General features: G+C 34.0%; 1 protein-coding gene across 1 annotated transcript; it reads left to right on the top strand.

Annotated features, from left to right (window-relative positions):
- The first annotated feature begins 5519 nt into the window (after nt 1-5519).
- On the top strand, nt 5520-8325 carry LOC133688363 (xylan glycosyltransferase MUCI21-like). Its single transcript, XM_062107832.1, has 3 exons — nt 5520-6214; nt 6303-6380; nt 6778-8325. The coding sequence occupies exons 1-3, from the start codon at nt 6001-6003 to the stop codon at nt 8064-8066; spliced, it is 1581 nt and encodes a 526-aa protein (XP_061963816.1). The 5' UTR covers nt 5520-6000; the 3' UTR covers nt 8067-8325.
- Nucleotides 8326-8754: the final 429 nt, after the last annotated feature.

Below are 8754 nucleotides of genomic sequence, written 5' to 3'. Positions count from 1 at the left end.
AGGGAGATCAACAACTTCTTATTTTCTCTTCTAAAAAGCATTTGATAAATTAGAATAATTTTTTTTTATCTTGCTTTGAAATTCTAATTTTTTTTTTGTAATTTTCATAAGAATTATTGATATTCATAAATTATTAAATCATGATTTTTTTCCTACCATTTAACTTAATTTCAAAACTCGAGAAACTTTAGTTTCTTGATTTTCAAAATACGCTAAGTAGCTGCATCACATCGAAAGAAACATTTTAATTTTATGCTCTAAAACAAATAAAGTATGACTAAGAATAGCGAAAGGCTTATGGTATCTCACATTATACTAAATAGACTGTTCAGCATCCATCGGTGGCCGGAAAGGGTTTTCTATATAAAGACAAATCCATCGGTGGCCGGAAAGAGTTATGGAATTCAATCACAGATATGAAGAAAATTAAGCGATCAAGATCTAACCACTAATTTAATAAATCACATCACTCTGACAAACCTGTTTCTTAAGAATTCATTAATTGTGGTTTCATCAAAATCATTTTCGCAAAGAATATTCATATTTTAATTAGCTGGCTGACTTGTTCAAAAGAACTGGCTTAGTTCGTAAGAAATGTGTTTTTTAAAAAATTATTTATTTATTTTTGTTTTAAAATAAGTTTTTTATATATATTTTTAGATTGCTGATACTAAAAATAATTTAAAAAAATAAAAAATATTATTCTAATATGTTTTTAAATAAAAAATATTTTAAAAAATAACCGCTAAATACCTATATAAATATTACTTCACCACCATTTTGTATTCCATGTATTATAAAATTGACAAAATAATTTAGCAGTCATCTCACAATGCAGCTTCCAAGCTCTTTCCATTTTTTTCATGAAGATTTTAGCAGAAACAGTCTGTGTTCTTCTGTGTTTTATATTTCATTGGCTTGGCATGACCGTAAATGAGCTTTAATATTTTGGACTTGAATTAAAAAGAAAGTTGATATTTCTTTTTCGTTAGAACTTTCAATCTAAGACATGAATCTCATCCTAGAAATTCTGATTTTAACATGAATTGTTTGTATTTAACTGGGCAGAGAGATGGATCTAGTCTTGATTTGAAAAAAAAAAAAAAACTACACAAATTACCATAACATTAGGCTAACAAGAATAATAGCTACAAATTTGTGGTCTTTTTTCAAGAAAGTTGTCTCAAATTATCTATGATTTCATGTCATGAACTTGAGCATTAAATAAAATCCTTCCAATATCACCTGGGGTTTCATGCCCTCAGTGGCTCCTTCTCTCCCCTTGAGCCTGTAAATTTCCTTGCAAAATAATCTTAAATTTGCACCAAAATGGTGGTGGTGCCTTGGCAACCTCGCCGTCTTGTCTTGACGGTAAAAAAGAGGTAAGTTGAAATTTCCAATAACATTATTTGTTGAAATAAGGAAATAATTACTGGCATTATTTTCTGACCACGGCTTCTCCAAAGGCACAAGTTGATTTAATTCTTTTTTATAACTGACAAATTTTTAGACTGCCTATTTAAAAACATGTTAGGAATATTAAATAAGAGTTTGGACCACTCTAGTCACGCGCTTGACGCCGTCGTGGGTCTAGTATTCTCGAAGCATCAAACCTTTGAAACCCCGCACAAAGATTGCATATAGTCACGCGACTCGAAAGTCCATGACTGTAATTTAAATACCTATTTTTCCCTTATAAAAAACCAGGTCATCGTTCCACATGGGTAATTAGGTAATTACACAATGATACACTTGACATTTCAAGATTTAGAGTGTATTTGGTATTGCGGTAGTTGTTGTGGTTGTGGTTTGAAAAAAGTTATTTTAAAAAAAGTACTTTTAATTAAGGTTGGTTTGAAAAAATAGATGTTTGGTTAAAACTGTGGTTGAAATTGAGGTTAAAGAAAAAGTAGTTTAATGTGTTTGGTTAAGAATGCTTTTGAAATTGAGATTATAAAATAATTTTAAAAAATATATATTAATATTGATAATTTTTAATTTAAATATTGTAGATTTAACTATTTACTATCATATCATGAAATAAATAATACTTTATATAAAATATTTTTTATTGTTCCATTAAATTTTTTAAGAGCACAACAACATAGGTAAAATATAATTAGAAATAAAATTGGGATTGCGATCAAATTCTGCAAATATTACGTCATCAAGCGATCTCCGTCTAATTTATTTAGTGTCATTGAATAATGTTTAACACTATTTTTTCAAATAAAACACAATTAAAAATAAAAAATATTTTTTTATTTTATTAGATCAGATCCGGTTCAATGTATTTTTAGCGTTGAACCGGACCGGTCGGCGGGGACAGTGGATCCATGAAAAAAACCCATGAACAGTGGAGCTACCTCCACTGTTCATTAAAGGAAACCCATGAACAGTGGAGCTAACTCCATTATTCATTAAAGGAAACCCATGAACAGTGGAGCTAACTCCACTGTTCAAGCGTTTTCCAGCTCAAGAAGCAGCAAATTGCTGCTTCTTGCAAACTTGTGGTCATGCCACAATTAACGGTAGGCCCCACCAGTAGAAATCTGTTGTGGGAGCATTACAAAACAGGTGAGTTGCTTCAAACGCAGAAGCAACCACGCAATCAAACACCCACTTAAAGGGGCAGATACATCTTTTCCTATTATGACACGTGATGAAATGACCTCTATACCCTCTACACGAGGATATTTATGTTTTTTGCAATTTTTTAAATGCAAATTGACATGTTAAATTAGGTTAATCCGAATTGATCTAATATGTTTCCGTTTTAATATTTATAAAAATAAATTTCACACTACGATACGGGGTTGATTTTAAATTAGACTTTATAATTTGTTTCAATTTGTTTTTTATGAGTTATCCTGGTTTCATGATCTATGTCGCGAGGTTGATATGTAAACCTAAGTTTGCTTGGTTAATTTTTTTGGTTATTTTTTAATTATTTTTTTTCAATTCTATCGTTTAATATTGAATTTATTAGAAAATAAACTTAATAATTTATTTTGATTTGTTTTTTGATGGATTATTATAGTCTCATGATTCGATATGCAGATTTACAAGTTAATCCAAATTGATTCAATATATTTCTGTTTCAATATTTATAAATATAAATTTAATCTTAAATATTTATTTCAAATTCAATCATATTTTTATCTGTCATTCAAATTATCTTAAAACCAAGCATATGTATCAAGTTACATTAAAAAAAAAAAACCCATACAATTTATGTTTTTTTAACTATGAAAAAAACACAAGCATCTCCTAAGTATTTTATTTTCCTGCATCAAACAAAAAGATCTAGGTAACACCTATACAATAACATAGCATATGTGTGCCAGAACTCAGATGCAATAAGCGTAGAGCATCGTGCATCAATTTCAAAAAGACATGGGCATCCATTTGAGCACTTGAGGGTCTAGCTGCTGTGGTCAACCGTGTGATTTGTTCCGTCCCCGTGCCAGGTTCGACCCTCTATGTACACGCCTGTCACCCCCGCGGTGCCTTACCTGCTCCTGGGCTTGCAGGATGTCCAGTGAGCCGTGGGGAATAGTCGTGGTGCGCGCAAACTGGCCCGGACACCCCACGATAATAAAAAAAAAAGAGAAAAGACATGGGCATCTGGGATTTCACAAAGTAGCTTTGCCATTACAGCAAGTGATGAAATTAGAGTAAATCACAGTCTATATTTCTTCACATGGCGACGGAGGAAGAGACGACACAAGGAGTTTTTTTCCGTGCAGAGTTGAGCTCCAATTAATGTTTTTTCCTTTTCAATTAAGAACTTGGATTTTAGAGAGAGAGAGAGAGAGAGAGAGAGAGAGAGAGAGAGAGAGAGAGAGAGAGAGAGAGAGAGAGAGAGCTAGTAATTTAAGATTATGATTGAGATGATGGTTTAAAGTGTTTTTTATTTAGAAATATATTAAAATAATTTTTTTTATTTATTAAAAATTATTTTTAACATCAATATATTAAAACGATTTAAAAATATAATTTTTTTTATTTTAAATAAAAAAAATATAAAATTTTTAAAAATACCGTTTATGATATCATGTTTGCAAACCCTTCCAGCGTCTGGACAAGGATATTAAGAGCTGGAAGAGAGAGAAAGATTTTAGAAAGAGAAAGAAGAAGAAGAAGACATCAAACAATTGAATTACGGCAGCGTATGTTATTTTCATGGATGAGCTGCCTGCCAGGTCCTCTTCGGCTGTCTATTTCGGGTCTTCTTTTAATTGCACAAACGATATTTTTCTCCATCTTTCTGCTTGTTAAGCCAGCCTGATCCATTTAATTCTCAAGAAAGGCAAAATCAGGATCGTATTTATCAAATATGTCCCCACTTTCTAGATTAAACTTGGAAGTGGTCCATCCATATATTTTATTTCAAATTAATATAGGGATTGATTTGGTAAAATTCAAGCTGACCCTATCAAAATAATTAATTTAATAAAACTAAATAAGACTCTGCTAAATTAATTACAGAGTTTTTTTTAAATAACAAATAATATCTTAGTCTATGTCTTTCAAAGTACTTTTTATCTAAAAATATATTAAAATAATATACTTTTATTTTTTACATCATCATATTAAAATATTTAAAAATGTAATTTTAATTTTTATAAAATAACATTTGAGCAGCTTTCGCCTAAGCAAAGTTTGAAAAATATAGCTACGTGGCGTTATTATTGCCATTCCAAGTAAAGTTGTAAACTTAAGAAGAGAAAAAAGTTCTGATCTTCATTTAATTAATTCATTTTGATCCACTTAATTAAATTATGTTAAATCACCTTTCATTGGCCAACAGAATCTGTGTCATTATGACACACACGCCTGGGAAAGACGCGTGGAATATATAGTAAGAAATATAAACAGAATGGATTGATATTTATTATTTGATCCTTATACTCTCAATATTGTCTTAATATGGCCCGTTTACTGTTCTTAGTTGGTTCCTTTACTCAAGAAATTTTATCGATGGCATCCCTCTATCCAATTTCGGTCCAATACACTGTTTATTTTTGATGCATGGCCTTTAGCATGTGCTATACAAGGCCGAGTTATCCGGTAAAAAGATCAATCTCAAAATAAAACCTGGCTCGAGCCGGGTCTCGAGTTGGCGGGTCACCGATTTGACTTACAAGGCCGAGTTTTATTGCTATGGAAAGGACTATATTAAGAAGAGTTTTTAACTAGTGGGGCCAACTAGATAAGAAGAAAAGTGGAGAGTTCACATCAAGCAAAATGTAAGGATCAGAAGGACCAATTCTAAATTAAAAAAAACAATAATTACAGTTAGCAGAGAAGCGAAGTTAGAATCCAATCACATTCCCACTAGCTAGAAGAGATGGGCAAAGCCAACCAAAGAAAGAAAGGACAGCTCTTCGATTCTCTCTTTACACGCAATTTGACTGCTTAAAAAATACAATTTAATTTTTCAAAAGCTGAATACCATAGCCTCCATTTTAGACACCTTTCTTGCTTTCCTCCTTGGCTCCTTCGCTTTGCTTCCTCCTTCGTTCTCCCCCCCCCCTCTCTCTCACTCTCACACGCACAAATAAAACGTCCCTAGAAACACCCTCTGACATTACCTACAAAAAAACCTCAGTGTCTTTCGATTTTGAACCCACAGAAACACCCCAGAACGTCCCCGCGGCATAACAAATATTAAGACAACTTGTAAACCAACTTGTTTTTCTCTCCCTACAAGCACTTGCACTTCTCTGTTCAAAACCGGGTTTTAGTTCAACACGTTCACAACCCAAAACCCTCTCTCTGTCTCAAAAAAGAAAACCCTTTGTAAAAGAAAGGAAGTACATAAGACTCAAGATTTCTTTTTTCTTTTTCCTTTTAATATTCTCTTTGTAGTGAAATACTGGGGTTTGCTTATAGACTTTGTTAGCTTTAAAAAAACTCTTTCTTTCTCTTGTTTTAGTCGTTGGGTTTTTGATAAAGCCAAAAAAGGTAGAAGCTTTGCATTGAGAATAGTTGGCAATGGTGCAGTACTTTAGGTATCATCAGTTAAAGAAGGGTGAGCATCATCATGCTGGGGAGGATGAGATGCTATCTTTGATGAGTGCAACAAGCTCTGGTTATTTCAGGAGATCAAGGCCTAAGCTTTTTTCTCTTCTCATCCTTTCTCTTCTCTCTTGCTGTCTTATTTTAGGTGCTCACTTGTTTTGCTCTCCCTCTGCCTTTTCTCTCTTGTGTAAGTTCCTTTTTCTCTTTCATGGGTTTTGGTTATTTTTTCTTTCTTCTTTTGGCTTTGTCTTGATGCGTGTCTGTGGTTTTCGCAGATTCTTTTGGTGTAGACAGTGATGGGGTTGCTGCTAATGTAAATGCAAAAGCTTCTCTGTGTTCTTCGATTTCTAATGGTTAGTACTTTGTATTTTTATGTGCTGTTGCTCTTTCCTTCTTCTTCTGTTAATAAGATTGAATTGAATTTAACAGTATAAGGTATTAACAGACTGGAAGTCTGTTGCTTTCTGATATTAAAGTTTCCTTAGGCTACATCGACACATAACCTAGAAAAGTTAGGCCGAAAAGATGAAACTGTATTTTTTTTTCAGTGATTAGCTCATGAAGGTGAGTGAATGATCTAGTTTCTGGAAACCACAAAAGTAGACACAAAGTTACTGGGTTAAAAGTTTCTTTCTTACCTTATATTTGTTTTCTGAGTTCAATAAAATGTTAGACTCTTGTAGCAAAATGAATTGTGATTTACTGTTAATTTCCTCAAATTTTGAAGCAATTTTTTGGTGGTAAATCCAGGAACCATATGCTGTGACCGGAGCAGTATTCGTTCGGATGTCTGTGTTATAAAAGGGGATGTAAGGACAAACTCTGCCTCTTCTTCAATCTTCCTCTACACCTCAAAAAGTACCGATGCTGTGATAAAAAATGTTTCGAGTTCAGTTGATAAAGATGAGGAACTCCAACACGAAAAGGTCAAACCATACACCAGAAAATGGGAAACGAGTGTGATGGACACAATTGATGAATTAGATCTTATTGTGAAGACAGAAAATTTTAGGAATAACCATCATTGTGATGTCAAGCATGATGTACCGGCAGTGTTCTTTTCGACTGGAGGCTACACTGGTAATGTTTATCATGAATTCAATGATGGGCTTTTGCCTTTGTACATTACATCACAGCATTTCAATAAGAAGGTTGTGTTTGTAATTCTTGAGTATCATGATTGGTGGATAATGAAGTATGGAGATATTCTTTCACATCTTTCGGATTATCCTGCAATTGATTTTAGCGGAGACAAGAGAACTCATTGCTTTCCTGAAGCCATTGTCGGTCTTAGAATCCACGACGAGCTCACAGTGGATCCTTCGCTGATGCAAGGGAATAAAAGCGTTGTTGATTTTCGCAATGTTCTAGACCGAGCATACTTGCCTCGAGTTCAAAGTTTGCTTAAAGAAGAAGAACGGCTAGCTCAAGAAAAGCTAAAACAGAAAGTGCATTCCTCATCATCGGAGATCAGAAAGGAAGTGCTAGATGCAACCTTGAAGAGACCTAAGCTGGTCATATTATCTAGAAATGGCTCTAGAGCTATAACGAATGAGGATTTATTGGTGAAGATGGCTGAAGAAATTGGATTCCTAGTTGAAGTAGTGAGGCCTGAACGAACAACAGAACTAGCCAGGATTTATGGGGCACTTAATTCAAGTGAAGTTATGATAGGTGTCCATGGCGCTGCCATGACTCATTTTCTGTTTATGAGGCCTGGCTCTGTTTTTATCCAAGTCATCCCTCTGGGAACAGAATGGGCAGCCGACGCTTATTACGGGGAACCTGCAAGGAAGCTTGGTTTAAAGTATGTTGGCTACCAAATTCTTCCGAGAGAGAGTTCGTTGTATGACAAATATGATAGGAACGATCCTGTTCTTCGAGATCCCGAAAGTGTGTCCGAAAAGGGATGGCAATACACAAAGTCGATCTATCTTGACAACCAAAATGTGAGGCTAAACCTTGGAAGATTTCAAAAGAGGTTACTTCGTGCTTACAGTTACACTATCGCAAAAAGGAACCGCAGATCTCATCTCTAATCACAGTGATATTCAGTACTTGTATGAAGTTGGATAAATGGTTTTTTCTTTTTCTTTACGTACATCATTGATTGATTCATCTCTGTACATTAGCAGGCACAAAAGGGCAACTAGGCGTATATGTTTGTATAAACTACAGAGTCTTTTAATATGTCCTCGCTACACAAGGCACCGAATAATAATAAGCTTCTTATGTGTAAATTACGCAATGTTACAAGTATTTTAGCTGGGCTGATAATGATATTTTTCATTTCGTTCACTTTCAGGCTCTCCAAATTGGTTATCTCAGCTTCTGCTGCTTCATGCTTTTATTTTTTGCCCTTTTCCAATCCTGTTAATTTTGACGTCTATTGCGTTTGAGTATGCGTTTTTCCTGACCAAAATAAAGCTAAAAATAAAGGAAATCAAATTTGGAATGGAGGATGCTGTACGGCTAAGATTGACACGTATTGCAATTTTCCATAAAATTTGAGACCTCGTGAATGTTGGTCTGTATTTACTGATTTAGTCAACGATAACATGTGATCACATGATGTGCATAAGGTGCTCTATTATTGCCTCAGTCTTATCTCGCAAGGAACAACATCCACGTTCACTAAGGGCTGCAGCAGAAACAAGTATCTACCATTCTGCTCTTGACTCTGATTGATACCAATCGTTTAGGGATGTCTGGTTTGTTTTTCTGTTT

The sequence above is a fragment of the Populus nigra genome, chromosome 3 (genome assembly GCF_951802175.1).
Source record: "Populus nigra chromosome 3, ddPopNigr1.1, whole genome shotgun sequence".
NCBI classification, from domain to species: Eukaryota; Viridiplantae; Streptophyta; class Magnoliopsida; order Malpighiales; family Salicaceae; genus Populus; species Populus nigra.
Note: the sequence above shows the minus strand (reverse complement) of the source record. Positions and strands in the feature narration are given on the sequence as shown.

Bases quoted from the DNA above. Each gene is read 5' to 3' on its own strand.
- LOC133688363 (XM_062107832.1), top strand. From the start codon at position 6,001: ATGGTGCAGTACTTTAGGTATCATCAGTTAAAGAAGGGTGAGCATCAT. The intron at 6,215-6,302 runs GTAAGTTCCTTT...TGGTTTTCGCAG, and splicing joins CTCTGCCTTTTCTCTCTTGT to ATTCTTTTGGTGTAGACAGT. The intron at 6,381-6,777 runs GTTAGTACTTTG...TGGTAAATCCAG, and splicing joins GTGTTCTTCGATTTCTAATG to GAACCATATGCTGTGACCGG.